General features: G+C 45.2%; 1 protein-coding gene across 1 annotated transcript in view; it reads right to left on the bottom strand.

Annotated features, from left to right (window-relative positions):
- Positions 1-13,984, bottom strand: part of elovl2 (ELOVL fatty acid elongase 2) — an 80,387-nt gene that overhangs the window by 11,313 nt on the left and 55,090 nt on the right. The window contains exons 5-6 of the mRNA XM_028790827.2: positions 9,248-9,419; positions 4,140-4,264 (exon numbers count right to left, since the gene is read on the bottom strand). Of these exons, the coding sequence (XP_028646660.1) occupies positions 4,140-4,264; positions 9,248-9,419 (297 nt within the window). The remainder of the gene's footprint in view (positions 1-4,139; positions 4,265-9,247; positions 9,420-13,984) is intronic.

Genomic DNA, 13,984 nt, shown 5'->3' with positions numbered 1-13,984 from the left:
CCGCTGGAGCCAATCCCAGCCAACACAGGGCACACACACTCACACATCCACAGACCAAGGACAATTTAGAATCGCCAATCCACCTAACCTGCATGTCTTTGGACTGTGGGAGGAAACCCACGCAGACACGGGGAGAACATGCAAACTCCACACAGGGAGGACCTGGGAAGCGAACACCCAGGTCTCCTAACTGCAAGGCAGCAGCGCTACCACTGTGCCACCATGCCGCTCACGAACCGACAGATGAACTTTAAACTCCAGCCAATTTCACTCCAACCAGTGAGAAGCCCATTCTTGCTGTTAATTAAAGCCGTTATTGAATATCACGAGTTGTTGCTGTTCTCATTCTGTGGATTTTCTGTTTTTTTCTAAGACCACCGTCAAGATGTTTGGGTGACCTGAACAGACCAACATGACTGAGTCCCTTCAACTTTATTTTCAGATGAGCTGGTTATATGGTGGTTTGTTTTGTGTCTCATTTACTCTTTAAGGAAAACAAAACCACTAAGGGGTCTGAGTTACGTCAATTGAAACGAAGGCCAAACAAGTGAATCGGCAGCAAAAACGGCTCACTAATTAAGAAGATGGTTAGAATGAAAACCTGCGGCCCACCAGGACAGGAGTTGAACACCCCTGGCTTACCCCATTAGCTTAATTGGAGTCCACCTGTGGTAAATTCAGTTGACTGGACCTGATTTGGAAAGGCACACACCTGTCTATAGAAGGTCCCACAGTTGACAGTTCATGTCAGAGCACAAACCAAGCATGAAGTCAAAGGAATTGTCTGTAGACCTCCGAGACAGGATTGTCTCCAGGCACAAATCTGGGGAAGGTTACAGAAAAATTTCTGCTGCTTTGAAGGTCCCAATGAGCACAGTGGCCTCCATCATCCATAAGTGGAAGAAGTTCGAAACCACCAGGACTCCTCATAGAGCTGGCCGGCCATCTAAACTGAGCTGGGGGAGAAGGGCCTTAGTCAGGGAGGTGACCAAGAACCCGATGGTCACTCTGTCAGAGCTCCAGAGGTCCTCTGTGGAGAGAGGAGAACCTTCCAGAAGGACAACCATCTCTGCAGCAATCCACCAATCAGGCCTGTATGGTAGAATGGCCAGACGGAAGCCACTCCTTAGTAAAAGGCGCATGGCAGCCCACCTGGAGTTTGCCAAAAGGCACCTGAAGGACTCTCAGACCATGAGAAAGAAAATTCTCTGGTCTGATGAGACAAAGATTGAACTCTTTGGTGTGAATGCCAGGCATCACGTTTGGAGGAAACCTGGCACCGCTCATCACCAGGCCAATACCATCCCTACAGTGAAGCATGGTGGTGGCAGCATCATGCTGTGGGGAACTGAGAGACTAGTCAGGATAAAGGGAAAGATGACTGCAGCAATGTACAGAGACATCCTGGATGAAAACCTGCTCCAGAGCGCTCTTGACCTCAGACTGGGGAGACGGTTCATCTTTCAGCAGGACAACGACCCTAAGCACACAGCCAAGATATCAAAGGAGTGGCTTCAGGACAACTCTGTGAATGTCCTTGAGTGGCCCAGCCAGAGCCCAGACTTGAATCTGATTGAACATCTCTGGAGAGATCTTAAAATGGCTGTGCACCGACGCTTCCCATCCAACCTGATGGAGCTCGAGAGGTGCTGCAAAGAGGAATGGGCCAAACTGGCCAAGGATAGGTGTGCCAAGCTTGTGGCGTCATATTCAACAAGACTTGAGGCTGGAATTGCTGCCAAAGGGGCATCGACAAAGTATTGAGCAAAGGCTGTGAATACTTATGGACATGGGATTTCTCAGTTTTTTTATTTTTAATAAACTTGCAAAAACCTCAAGTAAACTGTTTTCAGGTTGTCATTATGGGGTGTTGTGTGTAGAATTCTGAAGAAAAAATGAATTTAATCCATTTTGGAATAAGGCTGAAACATAACAAAATGTGGACAAAGTGATGCGCTGTGAATACTTTCCGGATGCCCTGTAAGTTGTTTGTGCCGATAATAAGTCTCTTGATGTGCTGAGAGAGTGACAAGTTGTGTTATTCTTCTAGCACTTGTGTGGTTTAAAGTGCTAAAAGTTAGCCAACTGTGTGTGTCATTCGTAGGGCACTGTTGTGGTTAGGGTCTGATGTGTGTGTGTGTGTGTGTGTGTGTATCTATGTATGTGTGTGTTATTATTTAGTAGACCAATCCAATAATGAACTTGACACGTGTAAGGGTAAACAGATGATAACACAGCATCCATGTGATGTATAACTGCCCGTAGTTACATTTTGTTTCTTTCTCTCTATTAAATAAAACTTTTTGGAATGTTTGGTTCTGAGATTTATTAATTGTCTTTGCAAAAGCTATTCTAACAGGAAACTGTAAACGTTTTAATACGAATGGCATATCAAGATCTCCTTTGGTGTCCCATGTTAGATGTACTACATTACCTTTCTTGGATACGTCCTTCTTTCAACAGTAATTCGTGCGGAGGAAGACCAGACGGTGTTAACGCTTGTAGATATTCTTTGTGATATTGTAAGCTGATGTTTTCATCTTCCTCACCATCACCACCAACTGTTTCAGCACAGTCTATTCATACGCATTTAACCAATTTGCTGTGTAACCGATTGACAATGTTCCCTTTAATTTGTTTGACTTCATCGTTTCTCGGTGCTAGGATTGCCCGTGTACTCATTTCTTCTGTTGATAACCCTTCGGGATGAAATTCTTCAGTAAGATTTGGACGTAATACGTCTTCTTTAATTGGTAACTTAAAGTGAGGAAAACGTTCAAATTTATAAGAGCTGAGAGAGCAGGAAGTCTGCCTGACAAAAGCAATGACACCAATGAGAGGTGAGAGGACCGCGGGCGTGGGCCGTGAACCGAAAATGGTGGAGAGGAGGGCGGGACTTGAAACAATCTCATGGCCAAAGTCTCCGTCTCGCGGGACTTCATTCCAAAAAGTCACATCTCATCGCAGGATAAAAAGTCTCATCTCCCAAGACTTTTTTTTATTATACAGTAATAGAGAGATAAAACCATGAAAATTGTGGTTAAAGAACATTTTATTTTTTTGCCTTTTCGTGCATTTATAACTAAAGCAAATAAAATTGATTTACTTAAACACAATTTTGTATATATTTTATTTTTTACTTTTTAATTTTTGAGTATTTCGCAATTGATTTTTCTTTAAACATTTTTCATGAACGGGAAGCTTCTTTAAAAGTATTACGTAACATATTTTCTTTGCAGAATTATTGGAATACTAAAAAAATATATATATTTTGGCCTCTATTTTTCTGTTCTGGCACTTCTGAGATTACCGCTCGGTCACTGCAAAAAAAAATAAAAAATCTCAACGACAGAACGGCAAGCTTACAGCAGTACCTCCTCACCGTGATCATCACGGCTACTCCTTTGCAAGAGTAAACGAGTAAAGTCGACACGTGTATTGACCCCCTCAACTCACTGGAAGAGGCAAGTGGGGGGGCAATCCGATGTGTGTCTCACTCGTGTGCTCCGATATCGCACTTTTTCTCTCTCCGTCATTGTGTGTGCGTTAATTGGAATCGCATAACCATTAATTACGGCAAAATTTTTTATGTAATTGCATCGATTTTGACGGATTATTGTACTGTCATTGGTACCGAACACGAATGCAAAATTTGAAGAAATTTGCTTTGCCAAAAATTGGGTTTAAAATCAGTTGCAAGAATTGACCCAGACAGACAGAGGAGTCAACTTAAATAAAATCGTTTTAAAAAGAAACAATTATTGGGTCCGAGTCTTCAAGAGCAAGTCAATTAAAATGAATTCAAAAGGAGTTAATTAGCAGCAAAAACAGGCGACTCATTAAAAAAAAGGGTTAGAATGAAAACCTGCAGCCACTGTGGCCCTCCAGGACCGGAGTTGGGGACCCCTGCCTTAAGCAAAATGGTGGGCTCCCTTTACTGGAGTACATCCAGAGCCCGAACAACTGCCTCCAGAAAGCACTTCAAGCCCAGGTGATACCACCTTGGAACAAGTCATTCATCTCCTGACAGCTCACCCTGGCACCATCAAATCCACTGATCCCTAAACTCCCAGGTAAACCCCAAGCTTGCAGGCCCATTAGAGAGGAGATGATGTAAGCGGAAAGAGTGAGAGTTTTACCAGCTGAGCTTGAGTGAGGTACTTTTTCCACCAGAGGTACTTGTGGAGCGAGGGAACGGTGGAGAGTCCATAGTAGGAGTACATGAGGACGTGGATAAAACTGTTCAGAGTTGGTCCAAAGAAACCTGCAGAAACAAAAAAATAGCACACAATGAATCTCTTGGGATGTGAGCCCCTTTAAGAACACCATAACGATCGCCATCTTTATTAGGGTGACTTCCTAAAGTGAGCACACCAGCCCACATTGAGATTCACATCAAATCCCCACAAAGGGATAACAACACAGCAGGCCCACTCATGATTTAGCCTTCCTAGCCACTAGAGGGCGCCCCGTTCTCTACATGTGCTGCAGTTGAGTGCTGTCGCTTTAACCGATTTCTTATTATAGAAGCCAGTTCTTGCTGTTACTTCTGTCTTGCTAATGTTGTGATATTACTCAACTGAAAAATGCACTTCTTTCCAAATAATTATTTTCTCTCCGCTTTTGTCAAGAGTTTTATAAGTAACTAGTAAAATACCTGCGCTTCGCAGCAGAGAAGTTATGAAAAAGAAAAGGAAACCAGGCCCGGCCTTGGGCATAGGCGAAGTAGGCGACCGCCTAGGGCCCTGGCGTCCAGGGGGCCCCGGATCGACAGCGGCCAGACCCCCGGCCCACCCCTCCCCTCGCATGTTTAACAGTTCAAACTGGCTGAATTGTAGCAACTAACTACTCCGGGCGAAAAAGGGACGCAGGGTGATGACCTCGTAACGTTACAAGAAAACGTCTCCTTGGTCTAATTTTCACGCATTTCGCAGACCTTCCAGGGGGGCTCCTGGACCCCCCTTTCGCCTAGGGCCCCATAATACCTAAGACCGGGCCTGAGGAAACATTTTAAAAATAATGTAACATGATTGACAATGTAATTGTCGTCGGCTTATTTTAGCATTGAGAGTGAATTTGATGATTGTAAAGAGTTTCATTTATGATTGTAAATGTTGTGTATGAGAAATGCACATTTGTAGGCAGGGAGCCAACCACGCGGCCATGCGGAAAAAGGAAGGGGGACCGGGGGCGGCCCTTGTGCGCCTCTGCCGTGAAATAAATCCTCTGTTAACGGAAATAAGGAATGAAACCACCAAAAGGAGAGGTCTGTTCCGAAAGTTCTTATGGCATAATGGTGAGAATCGCCAAAAAGAAGACGTTATTTTCAAAAGTTCGTTACGGGGCGCGGCACGAAATGAAACACAGCCTACTTAATGTTTGTAAGTGTAAAGGATGAGCATGGGAAATTTGGGCTTCCTACGTATACTGGAAGTCGCAGAAATAGTGAGGAGGGGTTTCCCCCATCTATATATACAGATTAGGGGGGGAACACCTGTCCCCCCCACCTTGGGTGTTGCAATAGGACAGCGTTTCTCAACCTTTAAGTATTTGCGACCCGAGTTTTCATAACAGTTTTAATCGCGCCCCCCTAACGTTTTTTTGAAACCCTTCATTATGTAAAGCACTTTGAGCTACGTTTTGTATGAAAATGTGCTATAGAAATAAATGTTGTTGTTGTAATAAAATGTATTCCTATATTTTTTGCTGCCGATACACTGCTACAAGTTTAACATTACCATACGAATAGCAAAATTACGCCACATATGGCAACATTCGCGCCTCCTTTTTTGTTACTTTGCACCGGTGCGGCCCACAGTTTGAGAACCGCTGCAATAGGACATGAAACATACCTAACTTTTGTAAGTGCGCTGCAAGGAATGAGCAGGCGAAATTTCAGCTTCCCACCTGTATGGAAAGTGGGAGAATTAGTGAGGAGTCAGTGAGGGCTTTGCCTTTTATATGTAGAGATGATGTTCAATACGTAATTCAAAAGTTCACTTTTATCCATCCATCCATTTTCCAACCCGCTGAATCCGAACACAGGGTCACGGGGGTCTGCTGGAGCCAATCCCAGCGAACACAGGGCACAAGGCAGGAACCAATCCCGGGCAGGGTGCCAACCCACCGCAGGACAAGTTCACTTTTATGTTTCATTTTACTGCGTCTCTAGGTTGCGTTCCTGTCGTCAAGATGAAATCGCTTGTTGTTAGGGGGCGTGGTCCTGGCGAGGTCACAAGCTCATGATAGGCCCACAGTGCTATAAGGTCCCTCGCCTAATCATCTATGCCACCCTTCAGATCGTAAGTCACTCATGTCATTTCTGTCAAAGCGCCTTTCCACCCAAGTCAAGGTTTTTGTAACGTGCCAAGGACTGTGTGGCATTAGAGTAATTAAAAAAAAAAAAAAAGATTTTCAAGTAACACATCCATCCATCCATTTTCCAACCCGCTGAATCTGAACAGAGGGTCACGGGGGTCTGCTGGAGCCAATCCCAGCCAACACAGGGCACAAGGCAGGAAACAATCCCGGGCAGGGTGCCAACCCACCGCAGGACACACACAAACACACCCACACACCAAGCACACACTAGGGCCAATTTAGAATCGCCAATTCACCTAACCTGCGTGTCTTTGGACTGTGGGAGGAAACCGGAGCACCCAGAGGAAACCCACGCAGACACGGGGAGAACATGCAAACTCCACGCAGGGAGGACCTGGGAAGCGAACCTGGGTCTCCTAACTGCGAGGCAGCAGCGCTACCACTGTGCCACCGTGCCGCCCTAAGTAACACAATTTTATTCAAAAATGCACTACAAAGTAAAAAGTACATTATTTCTTTTTTTGTGTACTAAGATTTTTTTGGTCATATGTGACAAAAAATAAACGGTGCCCATAAAAGAATTCATTTAATTCAATTCAAATGCATAGATTCCTTAAATCGTTCTATTATGAAAGGAAATGTTGTGACGAACCATTCTCGGAGATAATTTCAAGTCCCGCGAGACAAGACTTTTTACAAAGAGATTTTGACAAGGGGCGGCACGGTGGCGCAGTGGGTAGCGCTGCTGCCTCGCAGTTGGGAGATCTGGGGACCCGGGTTCGCTTCCCGGGTCCTCCCTGCGTGGAGTTTGCATGTTCTCCCCGTGTCTGCGTGGGTTTCCTCCGGGCGCTCCGGTTTCCTCCCACAGTCCAAAGACATGCAGGTTAGGTGGATTGGCGATTCTAAATTGGCCCTAGTGTGTGGGTGTGTTTGTGTGTGTCCTGCGGTGGGTTGGCACCCTGCCCGGGATTGTTTCCTGCCTTGTGCCCTGTGTTGGCTGGGATTGGCTCCAGCAGACCCCCGTGACCCTGTGTTCGGGTTCAGCGGGTTGGAAAATGGATGGATGGATGGATTTTGACAAGTCCCGCCCTCCTCTCAAACATTTACAACCACGCCCACAGTACGATCATTTCTCATTGGTGTGAATGCTATTGTCAGACACCGTTCATGTGCTCTCAGATTAGTTGTATTGAAAATTGGTCGAACAATCCTGATATGTAAAATTTGAACAGGTGACAAGAAAGGTAATGTAGTCCATCTAACATGAGACACCACAGGAGATCTCGATATGCCATTTGTATTAAAACGTTTACAGTTTCCCATCAGAACAGCTTTTGCAAAGACAATTAAATCACAGGGACAAACATTCAAAAAAGTCAGTTTATTTATTAGAGAGAAAGAAACAAAATCCACTCACGGGCCGTAATATGTTGTGATATCACGATGAGAGTCCAAACACGGAATCAAAATTGAGTGCGATATGAACGAAATGCTAATTCCAAATATTGTTTTTACAGAAGTGTTTAAAAAAAAGTGTACATTTAAAAAGTATTTGCGTGCTAAATTCAAAGACAAAAAGAATGAGAAAGTATAACGCAACATGAAACATAAATGCAGAGAAGGTTAGAGATTATGAAAGTACTAAAATTCAAAAGTCTCAAAAAACTGATAGTAAAGATTGCATTACAGTAGCAAATGGAAATTATTACTCGATGAAATAACAGAACAGCAAAAAGAGATCAAATATATTGTTCAGAATTAAACTTTAAGTCAGAGACTTCTAGATAGTCTAATTCTTGTTGCCATCAGGGAAGAGTTGTGTTTCTTCCCAATGAAGAGGCCTATCCACGAGAATTAAAAGATTTGTTGTTTGGTGAAAGTGAAATCCCGCGAGACAAGACTTTTACAAAGAGATTTAGAAAAGTCCCGCCCACATCTAAAACATTTACAACCACGCACACGGTTCAATCACTTCTCATTTGTGTGAATGCTATTGTCAGACACAGCTTGTGTAGAGAGAAAGAAACGATATTCACTCACGGGCAATTATATGTTGTGTTGTCACGATGAAAGTCCAAATACGGAATCAAAATTCAGTGCGATATTGACAAAAAGTTAATTTCAAATATTGTTTTTACTGAGGTTTTACAGTAAAACGTCAGCCAGTCATCATCTACCTGCTATATCCCAACAATGGGTCACGGGGGTCTGCTGGAGCCAATGCCAGTGCACACACACACACACACACACACACCAAGCACACACTAGGGACAATTTAGGATCGCCAATCCACCTAACCTGCATGTCTTTGGACTGTGGGAGGAAACCAGCGCAGACACGGGGAGAACATGCAAACTCCACGCAGGGAGGACCCGGGAAGCGAACTCAGGTGTCATTACTGCAAATATATATATACTGGAGAATAGAACTTGACAAATCCACTCAAACAGGCCCCTCAAAAGCAGGGGCCCCTTAGACTGGAGCAATCGCCCCACTTGCCACCCCCAAATGCCACTCTTGGCGTTGGGAAAGAAGGTGGTGCAGGTAGGGGCTGTCAAACAGATATGATGGACAGCAAAGAGTTTGACGCCCACCCACCCAGCCGAGAGATAATGGTAGATTAATGAGGGGCCAGGACTATAGCAATGGAATGCTAGAAATCAGAAGAGGAAGAATAATGGCTTAAATGATAAGAATTGTAATTAAAGAAAAAGGTGCCCATTGCTGGATACTCATTGTTCCATCTTAAGTGAGTCTGTATGCGCCCCATACAATAAAACTTAATTCTGCTGTCTGTTTGGGGGCTGAGGACGCCCGTGCTGCTAATCTGCTTCAACAATAGGAGCAAAGAGCAGATCCTTGCAGGTATAAAATGACGGCGGACTTTGGGTGCAATTTGCAACATTCTCGTTTTTTTGCTACTTACTCTGGCCACAGGGTATCCAGTTGAGAACGCACCACCAGATGTTAAACATGGATGCGTGATGATACACGTGCAGGAAGGAAATCTGACTGTTCTTTTTTCTTAAAACAAAGAAAATTGTGTCGGAAAATTCAATCAGCTTGGAGAAGTAGTACCACCATAGCACCTTAGCAACCTGTAAGGGGAGGAAAGCAGAGGAGATGAGTCTTCAGTGGTGGCCCACCTGCTAAAACACACACATGAGGAGAAGGTGAGCAGCGTCCCCTAGTGCTATTCTAAGGAAGCCCTGCTTGTCTTCATGCATTCCGGCCTCCGCTAATGGGATTTCCATCAGAAGAGCAAACGACACAAACGGCAAACTGCTCATCTCAGCAGCACACGGGACGACCTGCAGCTTTAGTAGGGTGAGCCTTCAGGAAGCATTCATGATTTTAGACATTTTTGAAAATTTCTTACCAATATAAAAAACTGTAGTGCTAGGGTGTTGTACCGTGTCAGCCATTATGGATGTAGTGAGAAGTCAACCACAATGACCCCTTTTATTGGCTAACCATCCATCGATCCATTTTCCAACCCACTGAATCCGAACACAGGGTCACGGGGGGTCTGCTGGAGCCAATCCAAGCCAACACAGGGCGCCACGCAGGAAACAAACCTCGGGCAGGGTGCCAGCCCACCGCAGGGCACACACACACACACCAAGCACACACTAGGGATAATTTAGGACCGCCAATGCACCTAACCTGCATGTCTTTGGACTGTGGGAGGAAACCCACGCAGACACGGGGAGAACATGCAAACTCTACACAGGGAGGGCCCGTGCCGCCCATTGGCTAACCAATAATATCTTACAATATGCAATCCGAAGAAGAAGGAGCCTGAGTTGCCTCGAAAGCTTGCATGTGCTAATCTTTTTAGTTGGCCAATAAAAGGGGTCATTTTGCCTGACTTTTTACAATGAAAAACTGAAATATCATCTTAACACGAGTATTCGGACCCTTTGCTGTGACACTTTTTGGTGTGTGACATTCTGTTGATCGTTGTTGACATGTCTGGTGTCCACAGTCCTGTGAATTTTGTAAAATAATTTTCCTGTTTTAAGACGTATGCTCGGGGATGAAATACTGGACTACCGATTTCAAGATGAGCTGACTTGTTTCAAGTAACAGGACAATCATTCTGCACTGGCATTAAGAATTTTACACTAAATTGCCAAGAGTGTTCATTGAAATCCCTGACCTCGGGTGTTCAGGTCACTTCCATGGCCACAGGCGTATAACCGAGACCCTCGGCATGCAGACGGCTTCTACAAACATTTGTGAAAGAATGGGTCGCTTGCTCTCAGGAGCTCAGTGGATTCAAGCCTGGTACCATGATAGGATGCCACCTGTGCCATTTGTGAAATGTCCTCACTACTAAATATTCCACAGTCAGCTGTTAGTGGTGTTATAACAAAGTGGAAGCAATTGGGGACAAAAGCAACTCATCCACCAATTGGAAGGCCACAGAGTGGGGACAGCGCATGCTGAGGTGGGAGGAAGTCACCAACTTTCTTCAGAGTCAATTGCTACAGACCACCAATAGCTCAAGAACTGTGTAGCGTGGACAGAGAGAGCTTCAGGGTCTCCATGGCCGAGCAGCTGCAGCCAAGCCTGACATCACCAAGTGCAATAGATAGGTACTTTATTAATCCCAAGGGGAAATTCCCATACTCCAGCAGCAGCATACTGATAATAACAATATTAAATTAAAGAGTGATAACAATGCAGGTATACAAACAGACAATAACTTTGTATAATGTTAACATTTACCACCCCCCCCCCAAAAGGGTAGAACTGAAGAGTTGCATAGTGTGGTGGAGGAATGATCTCCTCAGTCTGTCAGTGGAGCAGGACGGTGACAGCAGTCTGTCGCTGAAGCTGCTCCTCTGTCTGGAGATGATCCTGTTCAGTGGATGCAGTGGATTCTCCATAAGTGATAGGAGCCTGCTCAGCGCCCATCGCTCTGCCACAGATGTTAAACTGTCCAGCTCCATGCCTACAATAGAGCCTGCCTTCCTCACCAGTTTGTCCAGGCGTGAGGCGTCTTTCTTCTTAATGCTGCCTCCCCAGCACACCACCGCGTAGAAGAGGGCGCTCGTCACAACTGTCTGATAGAACATCTGCAGCATCTTATTGCAGATGTTGAAGGACGCCAGCCTTCTGAGGAAGTATAGTCGGCTCTGTCTTCTCTTGCACAGAGCATCAGCATTGGCAGTCCAGTCCAGTTTATCATCCAAATGCAAAGCGTCAGATGCAGTGGTGTAAAGCCCACCACCCGCCACTGGAGTCGAGAGCAGTGCAGACGTGTCATCTGGAGTGACGAATCACAAAATCCATTGGACGAGTCTGGAAAAGAGAACAGAACTCGCCTGTCTGCATTGTGCCAAGTGTAAAGTTTGGTGGAGGGGGATTATGGTGTGGTGGTTGGGCTTGGCCCCTTAGTTCCAGTGAAAGGAACTATTAATGCTTCAGCATACGAAGGCATTTTGGACAATTTCCTCAAAAACAGTTCAATTACTCTGTCGTACAGATTATCCGTGCACTTCAGTTCCATCACGAAGTCCCTTTCTGTCGCCATCGAAGCTAATGCTGAAAGTCAAACCTGCCCTGTCATATTTCTGGTATAAGTTTTAATTCGCTTTAGGGCTGAAAATGTCCGCTCGACAGAAACAGTGGACACAGGAATGGTCACCGCCAAACATACCAATGTGTACAGCTGCCCCATGATGCTCTCATTCAGATTTTTATATTACACCATCCTATCCAATCAATGGGTCTGAATACAGTGACGTTGCCGTACGCCTGCTAGAGGGCCCTAGTGAAACCAACTCAAAATCTGATTGGTTGAAGCAACAGTTGTTGATGTGTGTGTAAAGGCAGGCGTCCCAAATACTTTTGCCATTGTAGTCTATATTAGTGATTTATTCTCTTGTTCCTTGGCCTTCATTTTCCAGTGTGCTAAAATTAAGAATGCAAAATAACTGAATTAAAAATTAATATTAATATTAACTGAATTAATATTGTGGGCGGCACGGTGGCGCAGTGGTAGCGCTGCTGCCTCGCAGTTAGGAGATCCGGGTTCGCTTCCCGGGTCCACCCTGCGTGGAGTTTGCATGTTCTCCCCGTGTCTGCATGGGTTTCCTCCGGGCGCTCCGGTTTCCTCTCACAGTCCAAAGACATGCAGGTTAGGTGGATTGGCGATTCTAAATTGGCCCTAGTGTGTGCTTGGTGTGTGTGTGTGTGTCCTGCGGTGGGTTGGCACCCTGCCCAGGATTGGTTCCTGCCTTGTGCCCTGTGTTGGCTGGGATTGGCTCCAGCAGACCCCCGTGACCCTGTGTTCGGATTCAGCGGGTTGGAAAATGGATGGATGGATGAATTAATATTGTGTGTATTTCCAGTGTAGAAAGTCTAACCTCAAGTAATTTGTTCTAAAAACCAGCAGTTTCTACTGTTTTCAGACCTTTGAACGCCTATCAGAGTTTTCTTATTTCTAGACTGGAATAAACTTATTTTAAGATGTCTTGGCAAGTAAAATGATGTTGCTGCATGGACAGATAATTTCACTACTAATAATTTGTCATCTCTTGAAATTCAGTGTTCGTATCTTATTGTTTAGCTAAGCTTTGTTTTTTTTTTGCAGTGTGGTCCATTCTATGGACTGGTCTGATTAAGAACGACACACACACACACACACACACACACACCTGTCTATAGGAGGTCCTACAGATGAACAAACACCGAGCCATGAGGTTGAAGGAATTGCCTACAGAGCTTTGGAGACGGGATTGTGTTGAGGTCAAAGGTTACAGAAAAATATCTGCAGCATTGAGATTTCCCATGAGCACTGTCACCTTCATAATTTCTTAAATGGAAGAAGTCTGGAACAACCAGGACTCCTCATAGAGCTGCTCACCTGGACCAACTGAGTAACCCATAAAAGAAAAAGGCATTGGAAAGAGAGGTGACCAAAAACCTGATGGTTGAACTCCAGAGAACCTGGGCGGAGATGAGAGAAACTTCCAGAAGGACATCCTCCAGTGGATGTAACATGTTACTGGTGATGACACAGATTATCTACGTGATGCAAGAAGCAATATAAACGGTGTGATGTAATATGCTACCCAGTCCCAATACCGGAAGTGATGGGATACCCCACAAACTCCCAAGTAATGACAGGAGGTGACACCCTGTTCCTCGACAGGGTGTGTGTGTGGGATGACGTGATTGATATCGGGCCCTTTCCTGAGACAGGGTGTACTATAATGCCCCAGACATCAAATGATGCGGATACTGTGAGGTCACAGCCCCACAAACAGTGCAAGCAATGAGACTCCTCACACCCCAAGAAAGGATGAGATGCCATGCACTTCTCTCATGTTGTGTGCTCAACCCAAGCCAGGGCCGACTTAATGCATGGGCACGCTAGGCAGTTGCCCAGGGGGCCCACATTTTTTCTGATGCCTATGTATGCTTCTCTTTTGCTATCAAAACACGGGCCCCAGTGCTCTACTTTGCCCAGGAGGCCTATGATGCTGTTAAGACGGCCCTGACCCAAGCAGTGTTCTTAAATCCTCCTACAGGGGACCAGTTGTGATGATCCATTCCCCTCAAAGGCTCTGGTGTCATACCCTTTTTGTGTGTTACTGGACACCACACCTTCCTGACGTGGAGCCCAATTTCCATCTTGCTCCTCTTCTCA

The sequence above is a fragment of the Erpetoichthys calabaricus genome, chromosome 6, assembly GCF_900747795.2.
Source record: "Erpetoichthys calabaricus chromosome 6, fErpCal1.3, whole genome shotgun sequence".
Classification (NCBI taxonomy): Eukaryota; Metazoa; Chordata; class Cladistia; order Polypteriformes; family Polypteridae; genus Erpetoichthys; species Erpetoichthys calabaricus.
Note: the sequence above shows the minus strand (reverse complement) of the source record. Positions and strands in the feature narration are given on the sequence as shown.